The 23,860-nt window shown below is 35.7% G+C and overlaps 2 protein-coding genes across 2 annotated transcripts; one reads left to right on the top strand and one right to left on the bottom strand.

Annotated features, from left to right (window-relative positions):
- The first annotated feature begins 12,231 nt into the window (after window positions 1-12,231).
- LOC107807834 (uncharacterized) lies at window positions 12,232-14,492 on the top strand. Its single transcript, XM_016632272.2, has 2 exons — window positions 12,232-12,967; window positions 13,524-14,492. Exons 1-2 carry the CDS (start codon window positions 12,366-12,368, stop codon window positions 14,233-14,235), a joined length of 1,314 nt encoding a protein of 437 aa, XP_016487758.2. The 5' UTR covers window positions 12,232-12,365; the 3' UTR covers window positions 14,236-14,492.
- Window positions 14,493-17,939: 3,447 nt separating this feature from the next.
- LOC107807832 (pathogenesis-related protein 1B) lies at window positions 17,940-18,789 on the bottom strand. Its single transcript, NM_001405276.1, is given in 1 exon segment — window positions 17,940-18,789. A coding segment is annotated over 1 exon segment (507 nt). The 5' UTR covers window positions 18,761-18,789; the 3' UTR covers window positions 17,940-18,253.
- Between the last annotated feature and the right edge of the window lie 5,071 nt (window positions 18,790-23,860).

Raw genomic sequence — 23,860 nt, 5'->3', positions numbered from 1 at the left:
TAACCCCGGAATAGAATTTTGACGATTCCAACAGATCCATATGGTGATTTTAGACTTAGGAGCGTGTTCAAAATTTTATTTGGAAGTCCGTAGTTAAATTAGGCTTGAAATGGCTAAAACAATAATTTAAGTTTGGAAGTTTGATCGGGGAGTTGACTTTTTGATATCGGAGTCGGAATCCAGTTCTGGAAATTTTCATAGCTCCGTGATGTCAATTATGACTTGTGTACAAAATTTGAGGTCAATCGGACTTGGTTTGATAGGTTTCAACATTGAAGATAGAAGTTGGAAATTTTAAGTTTCATTAAGCTTGAATTGGAGCATAATTCATGGTTTTAGCATCGTTTTATGTGATTTGAGGTTTCAAATAAGTTCGTATGATGTTTTAGGACTTATTGGCATATTTGGTTGAGGTCCCAAGGGCCTCAAGTGAGTTTCAGATGGTTAACGGATCAAAAATTGTACTTAAAAAGCTGCTGCAATTTTTCCTTCTGCTAGATATTCTAGGCTGTGATCGAGCCCAAGATCAAGCCCAGATATCGAGCCCAGGGTCGAAGCCAGGGACGAGGCTCAGGATCGAAGGCCCAGCTCGAGGGCCATGATCGAAGGCAAGGCTCGAGGGCCAGTGTCGAGACCCAAGATCGAGGGTCACAATCGAAGGCCCAGCCTCGATGCCATGATCGAGGCCATGACCGAGGCCCAGGCTCGATGCCATAATCGAGGCCCAGCTCGAGGGCCATGTTCGAGGCCACGATCGAGGGTCATGATCGAAGCCACGATCGAGGCCCAGTTCCGAAGGCTGCCTAGGCAGATTTATAAAAGAGGGCATTCGTCCCATTTGCCATTTTTGACGAACTTGAGCTTGAGCAGAGGCGACTTTTGGCAGATTTTAAAAAAATGACATTGGGGTAAGTGATTCCAACTCGAATTTGGTCTATATACACAAATATATCATTGTTTTCACCATTTAATTAGTGTTTTGAGATTGAAATTTGGGAAATATTTAGAAATCTCATAGAAACAAATTTTTGAGATTTCGATATTGATTCGGAGTCGGATTTGAGTGAAACTGGTATGGTTGGACTCGTAATTGAATGGGTTATCAGATTTGGTAACTTTTGCCGGATTCCGAGACGTGGGCCCCACGGACGAATTTTTAATTAATTTCGGAATTTTTATTGAAAATGTAGTATTTTCTAATAGAATTGATTCCTATAAATTTTAGTGATTGTATCGAATTATTTTTGGTTAGATTCGAGCCAATCAAAGTTGGATAATCGAGGAAAAGGCCTACTAGTGGATTAAATTGGAGCAAGACGAGGTAAGTCTCTTGTCTAATCTTGTGAGGAGAAAATTACCCCATAAGTAATTAAAGTAATAATTATTGCTAATTGTGGGGGCTACGTACGCATGAGGTGACGAGAGTCCGTGCGTAGCTACTATTAATGCTGAAGTCCGAATAGTTTAGGACTCAAAGCATGAATTACTTGTGTAAATTGTATTCTTTGTTTAATTAATATTATTTGATATATATATATATATATATATATATATATATATATATATATATATATATATATATATATATTGTGAATTGTTAGATAAAGATATTAAAGGATGGAAATCTCATATGTTTTATTTTGCTGTTTAAATTAATTAATTGTTAAGAAAAATTATTCTTCCTCCCGAATTTATCTTATAATAAATATACTCTCTTTCCGGAGGTACATAAGAAATTGTCCTCCTTTCTTGTGGAGCGGGTCGAATGACTCCGCAGGATAGATGCATCTATGGATAGTGTCGCACGTCCCTCGATTGTGTACACGACACTCTGGATCGGGCCAAACGACCTCGGCAGAAATTATGCTTAACAATAATAATTACACGATACTTTGATAGTTTATTGTAGCTTGTGAAGCTAATTGATAAATTGGAAATCTTTGAAATTTAAAGAATTATTATTCCTGCTTGTTAAGGAATTTTTGTTATTTCTGTAAATGAAACTAATTAATAAATTTGGAAATTTATTGGAATTGAAGAAATTTAATTATTTCTGCTGGTTAAATAAATTATTGTTATATTCTGTGAATCATGCTGATTTAGATATTCTAGTGTTATTTCAATTATTATTATTGACCCATAGTGAGTGTCAAAGTCGGCCATCTCGTCTCCACCACTTCGAGATTAGGCTTGATACTTACTGGGTACACGTTGTTTACGTACTCATACTACACTTGCTGCAGTGTTTGTGCAGGACCTGAGGCAAGTACTAGTGGGGGACCTATCGTCTTACATCCACGCTATCCAGAGGTATAGTGGTGAGCTGCATTTCTGAGCCATTCTGCAGCTACTAGTGTCTCTTCTTATATTTGCATTCTGTCTATTTTATTTTAGACAGTTTTTTGAGTTTTGTATAATCTAATAGATGCTCATACACTTGTGACACCAGGTCTTGGCACACATATTGGTTGAATTAAGAGTTGCTTATTTTTCTTGGTTATTTTAAATTTATTAGTTGGCTTGCCTAGCTATAGTGTTGGGTGCCATCACGACCTATAGGTGAAATTGGGTCGTGATATATGTTCACTTGTTTTTGTAATCAAACGAGGCATAACTTGTGATATATTTACACTATATTGTTGGTTGAGTTCATAGATTCTTCTAAGTAATTGAAAGAGGCTAGTCGAATCTTTGATTAAACCTAGTTAGGAGGATAATCGAAAGAGGTTCTCCTAAAAACAAATCAACTACACATTTTGCATATCTTCACCGAGCTTAAATTGGTTCATATGGTGAGTTGAGATTTAATCGAGAGAGGAGTTTCTACTAAACAATTGTACTGATAATTAAGTGAATTCGAGAGAATCACTTGAACATTAGAAGTGAATTATCTAGAATTAAATCTCAGACAATTATCTTGCACTTATTCCGTCAAAACCCTTTTTTCTCCCATTGATAACTCTCTTGCTTACCTTTGTTGCGATTGTCATTAGTCAATAGCTGTTGATTTTAGATTATTAATTATATAAATCTCAACTGTTGAACCCCCTGGATAGCAATCTAGATACAAATTACGATAATATTGTTTAAATTCAATCTCTGTGGATACGATAACTATACTATACTATCTTTGACTAGCAAGCATAATTTAAGTGTGTGTTTTGCGCTCATCAACAGTCTAGTAGAATTTCCTATGTCATTGCGAAAAATTCAAAATCCATAAAGTTAAAATCCTTATTTCATTTCTATTTACTATCTTTCAAGTTCTTACTATTCATGTGCTCATACCCGTCTCTTAAGGGAAAAAAAGGCAAAAAAACATAAAATTGAATCATATCATCATTAAACTTTTGCAAATAGAAGCGGATCCAGAATTTAAATTTAATTGGTTCAACTTTTAAACCCTTTAGCATTAAAATTATTGTACAATTAAAGTTATGAGTTCAATCTATTACTTGTTGAGATTTTAGTAAGTTTTTACATATAAATCCATATTCCGTGTCGAAAGTTATAAGTTCAGTTGGAACCTTAACAGAGAGGCTACATCCACCCCTATTTGCAAATACACAAATCTTTAGTTCTTACTTAACAGAGTCTGGAACCAAAGTGTGGTTCTTATGGACTCAAAGAATCAAAATATGTGAAAAACAAATCTGGCCACCATAATATGTATAGCGCGGTATTTCACCGCGCTATACCTTAACGGTCGTTTTTCTGTTAAGGTATAGCGCGGTGAAATACCGTGCTATATTTGAACTTAAATGGGAGGAAAAGCATAGCGCTATATATGTATAGCGCAGTTATATACCGCGCTATACATACATAAATAAACGGTCCCTCTCCTTCCCCACTGCCAAAACCAGAAGCTCCCCCCCCCCCCAATTAAAAAACTTAAGCCAGCGGTCTCCCCCCCCCCCCAATACCTTTTAAGAAAAAACACTCGGTTGGAGCCCACCGGTCCCACAAAAAGTGTAGATTCTCGGTCTCACATCGTATCTAAGGCGTTATCTCGTAGTGGGTTGCTTGTTTCGGCTCCAAATCACCAAATCTTTAACTTTTCAAAAACTTTAAATCGAGGTATTCCGACTTATTTTTTGTTAAAACTCGTGTATAAAAAATGCCTATTAGTTGTTTTTACTGTGTTCTATGTTATTTCGTGATTGTTTTGTGATTTAATTAATTTGTTATTTTTTATCCGGATTATATTATTAGTGTGATAAAAAAATTAGTAAAATAGAGAAATTGTTATTAGTTGTTAAAAAAATGTTAATTAGTTAATTTTTACTTTGGTATATATATATATTTCGTGATTGTTGTGTGATTAAATTAATTTATTATTTTTATCCGGTTTAGATTAGTTATTTGCTAACAGATTAGTAAAATAGATAAATTGTTATTTTAGGAATAATTAATCTTATTTAGAAGTTATTGTTGTACATATATGAATATATGACTTTAGTTCCCTGTAGTGGTATCTTGTGCCCGTAATTTTAATGTAGTGCTCGTATTTGTAATGTAGTGCCCTTTTAGCGTAGTAAAATATAGTGCTCTTTAGTGTAGTATCTTTGAAACTATTAAAATTAATCATTTAATTATCTGTTAAACCCAAAAATATCTGAAAAAAGTTGATAGTTCAAACGCACTCTCTCGAATTCTAGTCAACAAATGTAAGAAAATAATATTAGAAAACAATAATATTTGTCAAACTAAGTATTGTTACATGAATATTTAATAATTAAATCTTGTATAGTTATAAAAATTAATTATTTAATTTTATTATAGTCAAAAATAGGTGAGTAATAAACTAACATATAAAATAATAAACTAACATATAAAATAAGAAACAAACATATTAAATAATAAACAAACATATAAAATAGTAAACTAACATATAGAATATTAAAGTAACTTATACGCGCATAAACGACATCACCAACATCCATTTGGTTCCGTATACGCGTTCTTTTCTGCACTTGTCGTTGACGCACATACTCCTTGTTACACACCATTTTAAATGATTTCGGCGGCCAATAATGCTCAACACTCCACTGGCTGCAACTGTCCACTATAGGTGTTAAATATGCAATAACACTATATTCTTTATCAACGTACCTCGTTGCCGCGAAACCTGTATGTTGAAAGCACTTCATGGCATGTGAGCACGGCATATGATAGATGGACCATTTCCCACAGGAGCATAACCTTCTGGTTTCATTGACGGTGTATGTATTATTTCCCCGGTTATGATGGATAGCGGTGCGAACTTTAAAAATATTTCGCTCGTTGCAATACTGCAAAAATGAATGCCACTGTGCTCGCTTCCTGTATTTCTCAAATCTTTTCATTTGTATTGGCATGAATTTTTTCCATCAATGAGGATGCACCTCTAGACCTTTCAACAAACCTCTCCGCCATCTGCTTGAATGACATCCGCACCATGGCTGTCATGGCCCAATTTTACCTATAGGTCGTGACGGCACCCAACAATATAGCTAGGCAAGCCAACCAGTAATTTAAAAAAACCAAGAAAAATAAGCAACTCTTAATTCAACCAATGTGTGTGCCAAGACCTGGTGTCACAAGTGTATGAGCATCTAGTAGATTATACAAACCCCCAAATACTGTCTGAAATAAAAATAGACAGAATAAAAATACAAGAAGAAGCACTGGTAGCTGCAGAACGGCTCAGAAAGGCAGCTCACCACCACGCCTCTGGATAACGTGGATGTGCGATGATAGGTCCTCCACTAGTACCTGCCTCAGATCCTGCACAAAAAAGTACAGCAAGTGTAGCATGAGTACGTAAACAACGTGTACCCAGTAAGTATCAAGCCTAATCTCGAAGTGGTAAAGACGAGATGACCGACTTTGACACTCACTAAGGGTCAACAATATTAAATAGAATAAAACAGAATTTATTTAACTCAGCTTGATTCACAAAGTCAACAATAATTTTATTTAATCAGCAGAAATAATTAAATTCACTCAAATGCATAAATTCTCAATATATTAATTAAATTCCTTCAATTCCAATAAATTTCTAATTTATCAATTAGCCTCATTTACAGGAATAACAATAATTCCTTAACCAACAGAGATAATAATTCTTTAAATTTCAAATATCTCCAATTTATCAATTAGTTTTACAAGCTGCAATAAACTATCCAAGTATCGTGTAATTATTATTATTAAGCACGATTTCTGAGGTCGTACGGCCCGATCCAGAGTGTCGTGTACACTGTCGAGGGAGGTGCGGCACAATCCATAGATGCATCTATCATGTCGAGGCGTTTGGCCCGCTCCATAAGAAAGGAGGACATTTTCTTATGTACCTCCGGAAAGAGAGTATATTTATTATAAGATAAATTCGGGAGGATGAATAATTTCTCTTAACAATAAATTAATTTAAACAGAAAATCAAGCATATGAGATTTTCATCCTTTAATATTTTTATCTAACAATTCACAATATATATATATATATATATATATATATATATATATATATATATATATATATATATATAGCCAAACGCCTCGACATGATAGATGCATCTATGGATTGTGCCGCACCTCCCTCGACAGTGTACACGACACTCTGGATCGGGCCGTACGACCTCGGAAAAAATCGTGCCTAATAATAATAATTACACGATACTAATATATTCACATATATATATATATATATATTAATTAAACAAAGAATACAATTTACACAAGTAATTCATGCTTTGAGTCATAAACTACCCGGACTTAAGTATTAATAGTAGCTACGTATGGACTCTCGTCACCTCGTGCGTACGTAGCCTCCACAATTAGCAACAATTATTACTTTAATTACCTATGTGGTAATTTCCCCCTCACAAGATTAGATAAGAGACTTACCTCGTCTTGCTCCAATTTAATCCACTAGTAGGCCCTTTCCTCGATTATCCAACTTTAATTGGCTCGAATCTAACCAAAAATAATTCGATACAATCACTAAAAATTATAGGAATTAATTCTATAAGAAAATACTACATTTTCAATAAACATCTCGAAATTAATTAAAATTTCGTCCGTGGGGCCCACATCTCGGAATCCGGCGAAAGTTAAGAAATCCGATAACCCATTCAATTACGAGTCCAGCCATATCAGTTTCACTCAAATCCGACTCTGAATCTATACTAAAATCTCAAAAATTCATTTCTATGAGATTTCTAAAAATTTCCCAAATTTCAATCTCAAAACACTAATTAAATGGTGAAAATAATGATATATTTGTGTATATAGACCAAATCCGAGTTAGAATCACTTACACAAATGTTTTTCCTTGAAAATCTGCCAAAAGTCACTTCTGCTCAAGCTCAACTTCATCAAAAATGGCAAATGGGACGAAGTTCCCTCCTTTATAATCTGCCGAGGCAGCCTTCAAAACTGGGCCTCGATCATGGCTTCGATCATGGCCCTCGAGCCTGGGCCTCGATTGTGGCCACGATCATGGCCCTCGAGCCTAGGTCTCGAATGTGGCCTCGATCATGGCCCTCGAGCCTGGGCCTCGGTCATGGCATCGAGCCTCAATCTTGTGACCCTCGATCTTGGTTCTCGATCTTGGCCCTCGAGCCTTGCATTCGATCATGGCCCTCGAGCTGGGCCTTCGATCACGGCTTCGATCCTGAGACTCATCCCTGGCTTCGACCCTGTGCTCGATCTTGGGCTTGATCATAGCCCAAAATATCCAGCAGAAGAGAAAAATTGCAACAGTTTTTAAAGTCCAACTTTTGATCCGTTAACCATCCGAAACTCACCCGAGACCCTTGGGACCTCAACCAAATATACCAACAAGTCCTAAAATATCATACGAACTTATTTGAAACCTCAAATCACATAAAACAATGCTAAAACAACGAATTATGCTCCAATTCAAGCTTAATGAAACTTAAAATTTCCAACTTCTACATTCGATGTCGAAACCTATCAAATCAAGTCCGATTGATCTCAAATTTTGCACACAAGTCATAAATGACATAACGGAGCTATGAAAATTTTTAGAACTGGATTCCGACTCCGATATCAAAAAGTCAATTCCCCGGTCAAACTTCCAAACTTAAATTCATGTTTTAGCCATTTCGAGCCTAATTTAACTACTGACTTCCAAATAAAATTCTGAACTCGTTCCTAAGTCCAAAATCACCATACGGAGCTGTTGGAATCGTCAAACTTCTATTCCGGGGTCGTTTTCTCAAAATGTTGACCGAAGTCAAACTTGGCCTTTTAAAGCTAACTTAAGGAACCAAGTGTTCCGATTTCAACCCAAACACTTCCAAATCCCGAACCACCCATCCCCGCAAGTCATAAATCATTAAAAGCACATACAACAAGTTTTATTTTGGGTAACAGGGTTTTAAAAGTCAAAATGACCGGTTGGGTCATTACAATGGCAGTGACATGCAATCCACGTGCAGACTCCAATAACCCGTTGAAAGACTCTGACACATTTGTAGTCAGAATTCCCCATCTTCTTCCACCATCCGCATGAAAAGTCAACTTGTCAAGTTCATGTCGTATCAACCAAGTATAGGCTCCTTGGTCTTCCTGCCTGATCAATTCCATTCGCCTCCTGAATTTACACTCTTGGTGATCTGTTGCAGCTATCCACATTAAATCATGCATGTCCTTTTTCGGATAAGCCCTCTAGAAGTTGGCCTTCAGGTGCCTCACACAGTAACGGTGGTAGGCATACGGTTCCTATCATGCATGCAAATTCTGTATAGAACTTAAAATATCACCATGACGATAAGATATTAGACAAATACCTGAACACTGTCTGATAACGTTCTCCTTCAAGTGGTTCAAAAATAATGTCCACGTCTCTTGGATTTCATTTGCACAAATAGCAAATGCTAAGAGAAATATACTTCCATTAGCATCTACTGCAACTACGATCAACATCTTAATATCATACTTTCCATAGACATGAGTGTCATCTATGGATATTACCGGCTGACAATGCACAAAATCATCAATGGCTGGTTTAAAATTTTAAATGCCCAGATATGTGTTTTGCTATTCCCAGACTTCACTCAAGCTTCCATTTAACAGTAGTACCAGGGTTAAAGTATTGCAATGCGGACATGTACATGGGTAGAGATGCAAATGACTTATCCCAGTTACCATAAACAATTTCAAACGCACGTTTGGGCCTGAGAAATGCCTTTCTTTTGGTAATAGTACACCCATATACCTGGTGGACAGATGTTATACACTCTTTGATCTTGTACCTTATGGACGCTTCAATGTGTGAAATCAAGACACGAGAAATCAAGTCAACATTCAAGTTAAAATGATTCCCACTGAATGTGTCCATTTCACAATTATGGGTGCCAATGTATTTACACACAACCCACATATTTATTTTCAGCTTCCTCGCACGCAGCATCCAATTACAACCCGTAAACCATCTACTACAAATAACCTTGTATACATCCGAAGATGACTCATGAACCACGATCTCACGACACTCTTTTATGCTGTACATTCGCACCGCCCTGCTTAAGCGCTCTTTATCTGCAAAAAGCATGCCCTTTGACAGCATCGTTGCTCTAGATTCATCCCACATTGCTGTTCGAATTTCGTCAAGATCCCTTGTGAGGGAATCCACATCCGGCATAGTTGTAAAATGATCAAGGTAGGGAATCTCCCTTGAATGAAATGGTACGTGGGACTCGTACACTCTTGGTCTAACGGGGGGTGGAGCATGCTCCCTCGTCAAATCAGGTTCAGCATTCTCTTCCTCCTCATCATCACCCTCATCAGGGAAGGGTGTGTCACCTCTAGACTCATCAACATTGTTGTTATAATCACTATTCTCTTCCTGACTCTGCGCATCTGCCAGATCCCGATTAAATATGTCGTCTTCGGGCAATTGAGTAAGGACAGGACCTTCAAGTTGCTCGTTTTCACTGCACAACCAATAAAATAATGAGTTTCTCAAATTAATCCAAACTTTACATATAACTTTATCACTTCACTTACAACTCAAAATGTGTTGATATCCCATGATGGACATTATCTTGTTGATGATGACTCCCGGATGGACCACCATGATCCAACACACCAAAATTAGGCATATTCCAACTGGGCGTTGGTTCATAACTTGTAAAATTCATATCTGGCCGGTACCCCCTGTGAAATATATAAGTGTTAGTACAAATTTAATACATAAAAATAAATGTCGTAACACAAATGAAAATTAAAGTTTACCACTCGACTTGTGGATTATGTAAACTAGGGGAGAAATTATTTTCTCGTTCCTCATTCGCCCATGGAGATAAGATTAGATCAGGCCAAACTCTTTCACCCGGAACCTGTTCGGCTAAAACTGCTCCAAAATAACTACCCGATGATCGAGGGATATCCCTACTTTGCGGAACCTCATTATTGCGAACGTCTTCAACCTTGACGTACATTTTCAACATTTTTATCACAAGATATTCCCGATGTTCATCCAGAGTCCTCAAAATATTTCTTAGAGTTTCATCGTCTTCGATGTTAAACTCAGCATAACAAGCAACCCCTTGCGGAGTAACAGAATACAAATATCTTCCGGTTACATTAATATTAACCGAACGTTTGCTCACACTCATTTTTTTTACATAACAACGATGCCAATGTATCGTACTCCATTGTAAGTACAAACTTAACATGACACTGTGGAGAATAACTATAGTGTACTGAGTTATTCTCCACCACAACCTCACCCCCAATATAATGAAACCCTAATTCTTCGCTCTTCAGACATTATGACAAAATGCAAAATAACTTAACGAACAAATATTTAACGAACAAATATTTCGGAAGACTTGAAGGATTCTGAATGGATTTTTACAAAATCCTCCTGAAACTCTTTAAATAAGGAAAAAATTGATGTACAACGCCTTAAATATGCGTGCTATACCCAGTTGAATTGTTGGTCTATCAATTAAGTACAAAAGAATTATTAGTGGACCCAACTTTTAAGTATAGTGCGGTATTTCACCGCGCTATACTCTGTTGAATTATTGGTGTGTCAGTTAATACCAGAAGAATTATTGGTGGGTCAGTTAATACCAGAAGAATTATCGGTGGGCCCAATAATTAAGTATAGCGCGATATTTCACCGCACTATACTTTAACGGACAAATGACCGTTAAGGTATAGCGCGGTGAATAACCGCGCTATACATATTATGGTGGCCAGTCCCCCCCTCCCCCACATATTTTGGTTCTTTGAGTCCAAAAGAATCACATTTTGATTCCGGACTCTTACTTAACAACCCGTTCTTATTTTCTTCATCCTAGAAAACCATCTTCTTTTTATTTCCCGAAATCCAAAAATATTAGGACCCACTTTCAAATAGTAATATAATTCTACAAGTTTCTAGAATTCAAATTTATTCAAATAAACACAATTAACTTTCAAATGGTGTTTTATGTTCTAAACTGATAGTTCAATTATTTGGTTATATTTAAACGGATCAAATTTATATACACAATAATTTAAATAATTTTTACATTAATCACTACAATTTAATCTATTAATAAATCTCATGCCTTATTTTCTATATGTTCTTAATATAAATTATTATATACTATATCTTTTAAGTGATTTGCTGGCATACAAATTTCTCATATATTATTATCGTATAAAAATCAAACTCTTAAAATTAAGGGGTATTATCACTTTTAGTCCATTCCAAAAATTATTTACAATTGATAGCCAAAAAAATGTATAAAACTTATATAATTTTTGTATATAATATATATAATATAAATTTGTTTATAATATACAAATTTTATATATTTTTTTGACTATTATTTTTATAACGGTTATATAATGTCATTTTCCTTAAAATTAACATATCAATGGGACTCTTTCCAAATTTGGTGGAGACTGAAGACTGCTGTCAATTCTTTGCCTCACTGGCGTAAGAAACCTCGAATTAGCTGTAAGCCAGTCCAACCATATCTAACCTATCAAAACATTCCATAACTCAATAGAATCCTAAAAGGAAAAAGAAATACTAGGAAAGTGACAAATTTTCGCACACCAAATGCTTGGCTAATGGACAGAGAGAAAGAGAAGAAATTGCTTAGAAAACGACAAGTTCTTGCACACCAAGTGATTGATTAATTGACAGAAAGAAAAGAGAAAAGGATGCTCTTTTGCTGGCACATTACGTGCACACAGCTCATTCCGCACGCATATCCATACAAATAAAAACTCTTTTTTTTCTCTATCCTTATATTGTATATATGTATGTATATATACTTGCCGTCAATTCACTTTCTACCCTTAGTTCTATCTTCAGTTATTCTCTTGTTGAAGAAAAGTTGAACTAAAGGACTAATGGATCCGTGTCCTTTTGTGAGAATAGTTATCGGAAACTTAGCCTTGAAGTTTCCGGCTGAACACAAACTGTCCTCAAGTACGGTTTTTGATTGTAAATTCAAGCTTAGAAGTTTTTCCACACAAATTTCAACTATCCCAGCGTTTATTCAAGATCCAATTCTGGAGAACAGAACTCACTCTTGTTTCAACTTGAACAAAACAGAACTTGACAAACTGGTCGAAAAATCAAGTATCAGAGGAAAAACTTGCAGTTTAAAGATTGAAATTTTTGCACGGAAAAAGGGGATTGGTTGTGGTTTATTGAAAGGTGGGAAGCTATTGGGGAGCGTATTGGTACCATTGGATTTAAAGGGGTTGGAAAGTAATGGTCGCAGAGGAGTTGTGATTCAGGATGAATGGGTTTTGGTTGGTAGATCTAGTACTGCAGCACAATTGCATTTGAACGTGAAAGCTGAACCTGACCCAAGATTTGTTTTCCAGTTTGATGGTGAACCTGAGTGTAGTCCTCAAGTTTATCAAGTCAATGGAAATGTTAAACAACCTGTTTTTACTTGCAAGTTCAGTTTCAGGAACAACGGTGACAGGAATTTGAGATCAAGGTTAGTTTATCTTCTACAATTGAAGTTGATTTTCTTATAATTAGTAAAGAAAACTGATCTTTCTTCACTAAACAAATTCATTCCCTATAGTCACATGGCAAACCTAGTGTAAACAATAAACATAGCTGGTGTAAAATTCATTACTTTTTGCCTCGAAATTTATATATTTGCGAGAAAAACTATATATATATATATATATATATGCGTACAACAACATACCCACTGTAATTCTACATAGTGGGATACATGACCTTACCCTTGATGTGTGGAGGTAGAGATGTTATTTCTAATAGACTTATAATCATGCATACAACCACAATAAATCCAATAAAATACCACGTGTGCGGTATGAGGAAAGTAGTGTGTACACACTCCTTACCCCATGTCTGGACAAAGTAGGGCTATATACATGTATAACGAATTGAATTCATTGATTCTAAATCCTAACATAATCCTACCTGTTGGTGATTATCCAGCTAATTAACACATTAGTTTTAGTCTATGTTGATTCATATTTTTCTTGAACTCTGCATCTAAATCTTGGTTATTTGTACAGATCTTCACTATCAGAACCAAGCACATCAACAAGCTGCTTTAATTCTTGCACCGCTGATAAAGAATCATCGCCGCTAACAGAGCGAAAGGGATGGTCAATCACAATCCATGACCTCTCTGGTTCACCAATTGCAGCAGCATCAATGGTTACCCCATTTGTCCCATCACAAGGTTCAAATAATGTCAGCAGATCAAACCCCGGGGCGTGGCTCATCCTTCGCCCAGGCAACGGTACATGGAAGCCGTGGGGCCGCTTAGAAGCATGGCGAGAGCACGGTGGTGACCTCGGTTATCGCTTTGAAATCATCCCTGATGGTGCTACTGATGCCATTACTTTGTCCAATTCAACTATCAGCACCAAGAATGGTGGGAAATTTAGTGTAGACATCACCAATGGTGCTACCCCATTGACTAGTCCAAACAGCAGTTTTGACTTATGCTCAGGTTCTGGATCCGGGTCGGATTTTGGGTCAGCACCTGGATCCGGGTCGTGGGCACAGCTCTTGTACCGTGGATTTGTGATGTCGTCCACGGTGGAGGGTGACGGGAAATGCAGCAAGCCGGAGGTGGTTGTCGGGGTGCAGCATGTGAACTGCGCGGAGGATGCTGCAGCTTTCGTGGCATTGGCAGCTGCCATGGATCTTAGTATGGATGCTTGTCAGTCTTTTACTAAGAAGCTCCGGAAAGAGTTGAGGCAGTCGGATCAAGAATGAAGGCTAAACGGGTCAGGTTACCATCTGGATATGGGTCACGGGATCTGGGCTTTATTGAAATTTTGCCAACTGCCAGCAGTTTTTAGCTGGTTTATGTTTTTCCTACGTTTTCCCTTCTACAATAGAGTGTACAGTGGTTATCAATCTGTCTTGTTTTTTTTTTAAAACCTTTGCCTCGTTTGGAAGTATTTATTTATTAGTTGATTCTTGTAAACAAAATTAATTTTTGACATAGTGATGTAGTTATGGTTAAGGAATGAAATTTTGAGATCAGGAATCCAATGTTGGTTGATTTTTGTTGCTTCTTGGTAAAATTCCAAAGTCAATTGGTTTCTGAGTTGGCATACATTAGAATCAGGTGGCATGCATTAAGCGATAATATATAGGCTTAGGTGTTAGATGTTTTGTGGACGACAATAATAATAAGGACAACACAATGTTATTATTATTATATTCGTGATAATGATGATGAAAAAGAAGATAAGGAGGAGGAAGTCGCTATATAGGCTTAGGTGTTGGATGAGGGATAGGTAGATCGAAATCTGGAGTACATTAGCTAAGTTAAATGAATATTCAAACTGTATGACACGTACGTGAAGAATTCATAGTAGAAGTCAAACTTGATGGATAATAAACCACAAATTGTTGGACAGAGATAAGCAGTCGACGCAATAAAATAAGTGAAAGAGAAATGGACGCACAAGTGCTCAAGTGCACAAAATATTGTATTCTATGCAAGGTGCAGTCATACACAAGGAAAATGTGAATTGAGCTCAACAACGTAACTCCTACCCCTCTGATTGTATAGTTTCACTCTCCTTCGGCATCTTTGGTGTTGCTTCCTTCAGAATTTTGTGTCCCAGAAACGTTTCCAGTTTGTGTGGATATGTTTTCCAGAGAACTTTTATCCTGGATCCGTCTCTGCATCTGTCGATTATAAGTTGTAGGACTGGGCATATATCGGGTAAAATCGATGGCCCGAACCGAAAAAAACTTATTGGGTTATCAGTATCGGGTTATTGAGTTAATGATTCGGTAACATTTTAGTGTTTACAATGGGGTTATCGGTTCGGGTCTCGATTTGTCAAATTTTATAACGGATTAACCGATAACCCAATAAAATTTGATAAATTATGATTTTACCCTCAAGTATATAAATACTTATAGGGCTTCAACCTTCAGTTCATTCCCGTTTTCTCTGAACTTTTCTCAGCCGCAAGTCTTCACTCTTCATTCCATCAATGGTAACAGTGAAATGTACTCTTGAAATTTAATTTTGAGCTTCTTGATTGATTTGAGGTAGGATATAACCTCTTAACATTCACTATTCTTCCTTTACTCACTTGTAGAAGCGAAGCCAGAAATATTTTTAAGGGTGTTAAGACTTGAAAGAACTAAAATAAAATTCTCAACAAAGGGCGTTCAATATATAATTTATACTTCAAAAATCAATATTTTACTTATATACACAGTGTAATTTATCATAATATTTCGGTGAAGGGATTGACCACCATTTGTAAAAGGTGTTCAGACTCCAGTGAATTGTTCTTTTCTTTTTTGCTTAAACGCAGGTCAACTTTATGTAAAACTGTTCCTTGATACTTCCATTTCTTTGTTTGTAATATGAAAAATTGAGGGAACTTATAAATGTTATCCTGTGGTCAAGTAAGCAACTTGCAATGGGTAAAACAAAAGTATGCATATTACAAGAAAATCAGAATGGCGAAATGGCTATGCTTGGAATCTCATTATGCAAACTTCAGTGATTGAAGTTCAGTCCATGTTAATTATACACTATGCTTCTTGTAATCTTATCGGGAAACCGATAACGTCGATAACCGATAGCTTATCGGTTCGATTATCGGTATAATATATTTATAAACTGATAATCGATATGCTAAATCGATAATATTCACAACCGAACCGAATCGATCGATGCCCACCCTAATAAGTTGAATGCATCTGGCTATAGACATTTTGGCTCCAAAATGGTGAAATTTTCCTAAACTACTACTTAAGAAAAGAAACTCCTTTTTGTAAATTTCTTTAATGTCACTACCAATTTTCATTTTGATAAATTATGGAAACAGAACGTTTAGCTTCACAGAATATTGAAAGCTATAAATTAGAAAATAATGACAACTGTTAAAAACAAAGTCGTTGTAGTATATTGGTAAGTATTTCCACCTGTCACCCGGGCCACCCCGATTCGATCACCGTCAACGGCGTGTCTTATTTTTTTCAACTATTTTTACTGTTTTATTCATCAAATGACGCAAATCTTTTGCACCCAATACCCAAAAGAGAGGCTTCAAACTAGGAGGAAAAACCAAAATTGGATAGCAACTAGGATTGAAAATAATCCAATTGTTTTAGTTTCAGTAGGGAAAACGCTTTCATTCCGTCTTTTTTTTTTTATTTTTATATATTCCGTCATTATAAATTTAATTCTATCTCTATGTATATGCTTCAATAACAACCAAATGGAAGAGACAGATTATGGATAGACTAATGAAGAATAATACAACTAGAGAAGAGGAGAAGACGATCTGTAGCAACAAATTTGGGAGGTCATGTAGTAAACGTTAATTAAAAACTCCTAATGTTCAGGGGCGGCTCAAGCGCATTTGAGGCCTAAGGCCAAAGTCAAATGTGAGGCCTAAGTATTTAAATTTTTTAAAAAAACTTAAATGATATGTATGGAGTAAAATTAATAAAATACCAAATACCAAATAAAAACAATACTAGAAAGATATTACCCGATTACTGATTCAGGAAGTTTGAAGAATGAAGACTTTGAGTCCAAAATATCTAGTTGTTGCTTGTCTACTTCAAAACTAAATCTTGAAAACTATACTATATTTTTTATAAAGTAATAGAAGTATAGAAGTATTGGAATCTTAAAAATATTATTGAACACTTGAACTAATAAATTTTTGGAGAAAGAAGGTGAAAAATAAAATTTTAGAGAAAGAAAAAAATATTGGAGAAAGAATTCAAGAAGGTGAGCAGGAATAAAGAGTAAGGAAGAAGATATGTAGGTTCTCGAATATGAAGAGTAAGATTGAAACATTGGAAAAGAAGGAGTAAAAAATGGAATTGTTAAATCAACTCAAATTGAAAATTATTCATCTATCATTTTTAAGTAAGTCAAATTTTTACTTTATTTACTCTAAAAGGTTTTCTTTCCATGAAAAAAACAAACATACTACTATATATATATATTTTTAAATATCTATAAAATATATAGTATTTCTGAAAAAATAGGACCCCTCTAAATTGGGTGCCTAAGGCACATGCCTTACCCACCATACTGTTAGACTGCACTGTGCTAAACAATCATACCCGTGAGATTTTTCAGGATTTGTTGTTATTATTGTATTAACAGACAATGTAAATTAAAGATCTTCTAGTGACATGATTAATGTAATCTAATATATTATAGTAGGTTTAGTATAATAGGTTAGTTACAATTTTGTTTTCCAGATTACTGATTGATAATTCGCCATACATAATTACATATAATTATCTTATAAATGACCTAGTTAATTGCGTAAATATTTTTATACCGTCGGTTTTAAAACTGGCGGTTCAGTTATTAAAAACTAGCTACTCCACTTTCAATATCTTCTAACCACGTTAAGTTGGTAATTTTCATGTTTTTGGCCCTCTAGTAGATTATATGAAGTGTGTAAACTGGTTCCTTTTGTTTGAAAATACATGTCGTTAATTATAAGATCTTGCACATAATATCGCAAGTAGCTAGATCATCAACACATGATTCGTAAGAGTACTAAAGAGTTCATAATAATATCAGATCATACATCAAGCTGAATTCATATATCCTCCCCCCCTTAATTAAGACCACTTGGACTTTTTACAGATCCAGTTCTTCAGAGGATTACAAATATTATATACTTTTAACTATAAGTTGCTTTTTAGTGCAATTATTTAAGTTGTTTATATATATCAAGCAGAAGTCCATACATATATAACGTGAAATGGACATTCATTTCAATTAGTATGGACTTTGGCCTATGACATTACCTGGAGGATCATAGTTGCAAGAGACAACATATCCTCCATTGTTGCACTTAACCCTAGCACATCCAACACGAACCGAGTTACGCCAAACCACCTGAGTATAGTGTCCACACACCTGTCCTTGTGCACAAGTATTTGAGTCATGGTCATAGTACTGTTTCTCATCGACCCACATCTCGACGGCCTTAGCAGCCGTCATAAAATCGCCACTTCCCTGAGCTAGGTTTTCGCCGTATTGGCCATGAGAATGTACGAGGTTGCAGTCTGCAGCCAATTGAGAAACATAATTTTGTGCATAGGCTGCTACCCCGTTGTCCCAAGTTAATGGTTCCACGCCTACATCTGCACGAGCTGTGTTATGGGCATCCAAATAGTCTTGTTGAGAGTTTTGGGCATGAGAAGAGTGAGATATTATTAGGAATAAGAGAAGTGTAGAGACAAGAAAAAATGAGGGCATTTGTGAAAAGAGAAAAAATCCCATGACTATAGGAGAAATGTTTTATTTTGAATGGAAAAACTAGATTTACTACCACAGGTATTTATAGGAGAAATCTTGAAGATTTCACGGCGATCATTCATGCACTTACTAAAAATTTTTGACATGGTAATATCAATGTAATATATCTTGTTATAGATAGTTATTTATCCTATTTTCTAGGTTATCATATTTTAAACTTATATAAGCAGTTACCAATTATTGTAAAATATTTTACCTGATGTTGCAAAATAATTTTAAATTGTCCATGCATGAAGTTAAACACTTTTTTGATCTAGTAGATGTGTTTTTTGTTAAATAAAATAGACTGGTTATGGTTACTTGGTTATGGTTACTGTGTTAATTCTTCTAATATTTTCTACATTTAACGATCTGATTAATTTTTGCTTCGATATTTATATCTCTTTTGTTTCAGAATGGGAATGTCCATTGGAAAAAGAATTTAAAATAAATACTTTTTGGTGTTTCTTTTTTCTAATAATCTTATTTCTAAATCTTATATTATATTTCTTATAATAATTTGTACAATCAATTCTCTAAAAGAAAAAAATTATAATAAAACCAAACACAGTGTGTGTGTCTTCTTCTTTCTTTTCTCAATATTTGTGGAAAACTTGAACATGGGCAGTCATCTCGATGACGTTAAATAACTTTCAAATTTGGAGGCAAAGCATATTTGGATATTCTTCAGTTCTTTCTCTAATTTCCTTCCCTACACGTTACTCATGTACTATCACACTTTTCTATTATCTCATTCCAATCACAACTTGACTTTAGATTCAAATGGCAATTTTTTTTTTTTGTGTGTGTAAATAGCTTATGTTTATTTCGTTTCTCGACATTAGTGGAAAAGAAAGCTCAAGTTTTAGGGAAAAAGCTAGAGTTTGAAATCCTCTAGGGTGTTTTAAGATTTAACTACTTTATTTTTCCCAGAAATAACACCCTAAAGCATCTCGCTGTAATGGCATTCACTTATTTTCCCTATAATTTTAATGGATAAATGACAACCAAACTCCTTAAAAAGACTTCGGCCAATGCTTTAGGTGGTGAAGTATAGACCCAAGAGAAGACTTACAAGAGAGACCAGTGTTTTTGTTATGCAAAAAGAGTAATTTGATTCAGTTATATACACTGATAATGCGGAAGAATTTTGTAACTATTGCCATTTAGCAATTTACCATAAAAGTTACATATAATTGTAAGTCAAACTTATCGTGAAATGAAAAAATTTATACACTATTAGATGAAAAAAAAATGAAAACTTAAACTCTACACTATGATAATTGACATCCTCATATACCTTAGTCCTTAAAAAAGGTTTATGTGCTACGATCCCTAGGTAAAGGTTTGCGCCATCAGGGTCACAAATTGTGCCTCACGACTTGACTATAAGATCAAAAATCTAAAAAAGTAAGTTATCTTAATTAATTTATTATATTGATAATAGAGCTTAAAATTCAAATGTTCTTGAGGTTTCACTTTTCTTTTTGCAATACATTCCTCATTGAGTAACTTTATAGAATTAAAAAAATGATACAGTGAGAAATCATAGTAGCAAATCTGATTGCCAATGCATGAAGTTAAACACTTTTTTGATCTAGTAGATGTGTTTTTTGTTAAATAATTAAAATAGTCTGGTTATGGTTACTATGTTAATTCTTGTAACGACCCGACTTGTCGTTTTGAACATTTACGCTCATTTCAACTATTTGAAGTCTTGAATAGCTTCATATGATATATTATGATGTGTGTGAATCGTCGGTTTTGATGTTTCAGGTGTTTCGGGATTAGTTCGGAAGAATAAATTTCATGTTGGAAACTTAAATGAAAAGAGTTGACCGGAATTTTGACTTTTGTGCAAACGACTCCGGAATAGAGTTTTGATGATTTCAATAGCTCCGTACGGTGATTTTGGACTTAGGAGTATGTCCGAAAAATTATTTGGAAGTTCGTAGTTAAATTAGGCTTGAAATGGCGAAAGTAGGAAATTTAAGTTTGGAAGTTTGATCGGGGAGTTGACTTTTTAATATCGGGGTTAGAATCCAGTTCTGAAAATTTTTATAGGTTCGTTATGTCATTTATGATTGTGTGCAAAATTTGAGGTCAATCAGACTTGATTCGATAGGTTTCGATATCGAATGTAGAAGTTGAAATTTGTTGGTTTCTATTAGGATTGAATTGGGGTGCGATTCGTGATTTTAGCGTTATTTTATGTGATTTGAGGCCTAAACTAAGGTCGTATAATATTTTAGGACTTGTTGGTATATTTGGTTGGGGTCCCGGGGGCCTCGGGTGTGTTTCAGGTGTTATCGGGTGATTTTGGGCTACTTTGGATGCAGGTTTTCTGATATCTGATTTTGTTCTTCGCGTTTGCGACTCTCGCGTTCGAGAAGAAGGATTTGGCTTTTGGGATTTTGTTCTTCGCGTTCGCGAAGAAAGAAATTCCTGTTGTCCGTCGTCCGACTTTGGAAGCTTATATCTCGCAATCTATAAGGAATTGGAAGATGATCAAAACATGAAAGTTGTATCCCTTGATGTTTAGTTTTCAGAAAGTCAAACCATTTGTCATATGGACTTTTGTACAAAAAGTTATGTCCATTATACTAGAGGCTGTCTAGGAAGAGTTTGAAAATGGCCGTTGAGGAATATGTTCATCGTGAATGCGAGATGATGGTCACGAACGCGAAGAACATACCCCTAGGCAGCAGATTTAAGTTCTGAAAATAGGACTCCATTCCATTTTCTATTTTTAACGATTTAGAGCTCAGGGAGAGGCGATGTTTAGGAGATTTTCAAGAAAAATAATGGGATAAGTGTTCTTAACTCAATTTTGGTCAAATTACCCGAATCTATTGCTATTTTTAGCATTTAATTGATGTTTAAGTTGAAAAAATTGTGAAAACCCTTAAGGTTAAATTGAAAATTTGAGGGTCGAGTTGATGTCAGAATTTGATAAATTTGGTATGGTTGGACTCGTGGTTGAATGAGCGTTCATATTTTATAACTTTTGTCGGGTTCTGAGACGTGAGCCCCACTGGCGATGTTTTAGTGTAATTTTAGATTTTGTTGGAAAATAAGTATTTTCATATGGAATTAATTCCTATAAATTGTGTTGACTGTATCGAATTAATTGTGACTAGATTCGAGGCGTTCGGAGGCCGATTTGCAAGGCAAAAGCATATTGGAATAAAGAATTACACGGTTTGAGGTAAATAACACTTCTAAACTTGGTTTTGAGGGTATAAATCCCTGAATTACATATTATGTGAATTGTATGGAGGTGACGCACATGCTAGGTGACGGGCGTGCACCATAGAAATTGTGACTTAATTGATTCCGTGGAGTTGCACAATCAAATAATCATGTCATTATCCATATATCATCCACGTGTTAGAGGAAATTGAGTTGAGACTCATGTTAAAGATCATGTTTAGGCTACATGCCGATATTTTGGGATCCACAGAGGTCTGATTGCTATTGAATTACTTGTTTTAATTGTAATTTTGTACTCAGTCACATCTATCATTTGCATATCATATCTTAGTATCTTTTGTCATTCATTGATATATCATTTCATCTTGTCTGGTTGATTTTCATGTCATTGAGAGCCCGAGAGACTAGAGATTTTGAGTGATATTTATGGGATCGGGCTGCACGCCGCAACATATTTTATTTATTTATGCTTGGATCTGGATATTATAGCGCTTGGGATGAAGGAGACCCTCCGGAGTCTGCACCCCCCACAGTGAGCGCGGTTGACTTTATATTGAGGGATGGATCTTCCCCCGGGCATGGATCTTGCTCGAATAATTTATATTGACGGATGGATCTTCCCTGGGCATGGATCTTTGCCCGAATCATTTATATTGAGGGATAGATCTTCCCTGGACATGGATCTTGTCCGAATCGTTTATATTTGGGGATGGATCTTCCCTGGACATGGATCTTGTCCGAATCATTTATATTTGGGGATGAATCTTCCCCTGGGTTGAATTGGTCATATACAGTACTGAGTGATTGAGTATTTTGAGAGTGTGAGTACACGAGGTTTCCATTATGGTACATCACGTACAACATATATTTTGGCATGTAGATATAGAGATGTCATATTCTCCATATCATGCTGAATTTATCTATTTTACCTGTACTTAGTTTAACTGTTGAACTTGAAAGCATGCCTACATTTTTGTACTGTTATTTTTATACTGGAATGTACCTGTTGAGCTCGTCACCACTTTAATCCCAAAGGTTAGTCTTGTTACTTATTGAGTACATGGGGTCGGTTGTACTCATACTACACTTCTGCACATTGTGTGCAGATTTCTGATGCTGATGTAGCTGCGTACGACTAGGGCTGGATCTGAATATGTACCTGCGTTCCAGTCATTGCTGCCTCTTGTTCATGGTAACTTTAGAATTTTTAATCTGTTCATATATACTTCAGACAGATGATGTATTTTTATTTCACACCAGCTTTGTAAATTCTAATTTTAGAAGCTCATGATTTGTACTACAAGTCCTTGGGAGTGTATTAAAGTCAGTTAAATATTAATTGAATCGGATTGTTGTTATTTGGCTTACCTAGCGGGGTGAGGTTAGGTGCTATCACGGCTAGTTGGATTTTGGGTCGTGACAAGTTGGTATGAGAGCTCTAGGTTCATATGTTCTACAAGTCATGAGCAAGTGTCTAGTAGAGTCTTGCAGATCGGTATGATGACGTCCATACGTATCTTCGAGAGGCTACATGGCATTTAGGATAATTTTCCATCTTTCTTTCCTTATCGTGCGAAATTGATTCAGCTTGAAACATAACTCTTTGAATTCCCTCCATGCATTCGTATGTGCATGCAAGCGCTCGGTATCAGCCGTGCATCGACGGCTTGTGATTCCAGGGATGAGGAGCGAGATGTGATTTCTGTGTTTTGGTGATGCGCCAATCTGGAGGACTTGAGGCCAGGTTTAGACCGTAGCTTAGGCTCTGTAGCTACAATTGTGTGAACTTGTACATTTGGACTCATATATCCGGTAGTGTCCCTATGAGTGGAAAATTATGGCTCGATGAGCGGTTGAATAGCTATATGATGA

Source organism: Nicotiana tabacum, chromosome 24 (genome assembly GCF_000715075.1).
Source record: "Nicotiana tabacum cultivar K326 chromosome 24, ASM71507v2, whole genome shotgun sequence".
Taxonomy (NCBI): Eukaryota; Viridiplantae; Streptophyta; class Magnoliopsida; order Solanales; family Solanaceae; genus Nicotiana; species Nicotiana tabacum.
Note: the sequence above shows the minus strand (reverse complement) of the source record. Positions and strands in the feature narration are given on the sequence as shown.

Bases quoted from the DNA above. Each gene is read 5' to 3' on its own strand.
- LOC107807834 (XM_016632272.2), top strand. From the start codon at position 12,366: ATGGATCCGTGTCCTTTTGTGAGAATAGTTATCGGAAACTTAGCCTTG. The intron at 12,968-13,523 runs GTTAGTTTATCT...TTATTTGTACAG, and splicing joins GACAGGAATTTGAGATCAAG to ATCTTCACTATCAGAACCAA.